General features: G+C 37.4%; 1 protein-coding gene across 1 annotated transcript in view; it reads right to left on the bottom strand.

The window, feature by feature from the left end:
- LOC118338698 (contactin-associated protein-like 5) overlaps positions 1-1,574 on the bottom strand; it is an 87,996-nt gene that overhangs the window by 31,744 nt on the left and 54,678 nt on the right. Inside the window, exon 12 of the mRNA XM_035675990.1 lies at positions 1,039-1,158. Within this exon, the coding sequence (XP_035531883.1) occupies positions 1,039-1,158 (120 nt within the window). The remainder of the gene's footprint in view (positions 1-1,038; positions 1,159-1,574) is intronic.

Here is a 1,574-nt window from a genome sequence, read left to right as displayed (position 1 = left end):
GTGCACAGTCCTAAGGAGTATGTACATTTAAAAAAAAAAATATGGCACTATATACAGTTGTTAAAAAAAATTAAAAAATAAATAAATTAAAAATATATATATATATATATATACACACACACATACATACATGAGTCTGCCCACACTGGCATTTTACAAACAACCCCAGAGGAGTACATGAAGACAGTTTTGTTTTCAGTGACTGACAGAAGTTTATGTAGCCCTTCAATGTTTCTGATGTGTATATCTACAGTATGTAGCTCAGAGAGAAAAACATCATCAGCACTATTAGTATTATTAGACTGCAAATCGATTGCATGTTATGAATGATGACAAACAGATAGCGACAGGACGAAAAAGATCTGTCGTGTACAGAAATATGAACCTAATGAACCGACAAAGTGCACAAAGTAGGATGGAAGCACAACACACTGCAGTTTTAACTGCTTTTGACAGTCTCATCGATCAGGGAAAATCCCCACACTCACATGCTGACATAAGTGTTACCATGGTTACGCAACAATTCGGGTAAATATATACACCACTTCCTTCCTAATTCCTAATATTCAATTTCTTCCGGAACAGCTCACAACCAGCAGATGGATTTAACAGTAGGTTAATACTATTTGATAGCTTTTGAGATCAAGCTAAAAATCACATAGCTACTATCAAAAATTACTGTAGTTGGACAGTTTGTTTTCTCAGCCTGGTTGTTTGATCCACACCAGGGTTTGATTAAACCAAACTGGACAGATTAGGTATGTAAGCACCCTAAGAATTTCTGCAGCATAACAACATGGACATTTACGAAATATATTGAGTACCCACAGATATGTTCTAAACTCTCAGGAATTGCCCTGAGTGCCGTAATGATTTATTACCAGATGGTAAACTGTGGGATAGCCGGGGTATGGATCGATGCAGCGCGATCCCTATAAGTGAGTGGACTCTTTACTCTAAGCTTTCTGCCAGTCCTCAGTGGATAAAAAAAAAAAAAAAAGAGTAAAGGTGACAACGTGTGAACTCCAATGATCTCACCTGTCATGTTGCAGTATACCTGTGTGGGCCCCAGGGGACCACTCCCATCTGGATCAATGGAATAGAAGCCAGAGGAGCTGCCAATCAGCTTGTAGGCCTCACAAGATGACTCGTAGATGGCTGGAAGGAGCAGAGCGGGGACAGAAATCAAGTTATTCCTCCAAGATTCAGCCCACGCTGCAATAGCTTTCTACTGGCTGAGTAATCCGACAGCACACAATCTTTATTTATGAAATGGTTATAAATATTAAAATACTGTTTTCATGCTAAAAAAAAAAGTGAAGTGGTGGTTGTTGGTGACATATGTTTCTGTTCTATCTAAATCCACTTTTTAACAGTTGTTGCTCAGATGCACACTATGGTAAAACAAACTATTTGGATATATGACTGCTACAGGCCTGATCAGAATGTATTCACTATACCATTTTAAGGTTTATCCACAATCCAGTTAAAACAGTGCTTCTCTAAATGTATATATTTGTTGAATGTTGTATATATATATGTTGTTTGTATAATATGTCGTTTGTATATCTGGA

The sequence above is a fragment of the Morone saxatilis genome, unplaced genomic scaffold, assembly GCF_004916995.1.
Source record: "Morone saxatilis isolate NCDOM2014 unplaced genomic scaffold, NCSU_SB_2.0 Contig5, whole genome shotgun sequence".
NCBI classification, from domain to species: domain Eukaryota; kingdom Metazoa; phylum Chordata; class Actinopteri; family Moronidae; genus Morone; species Morone saxatilis.
The sequence above is the reverse complement of the archived record's forward strand: the minus strand, read 5'-3'. Positions and strand labels throughout refer to the sequence as shown.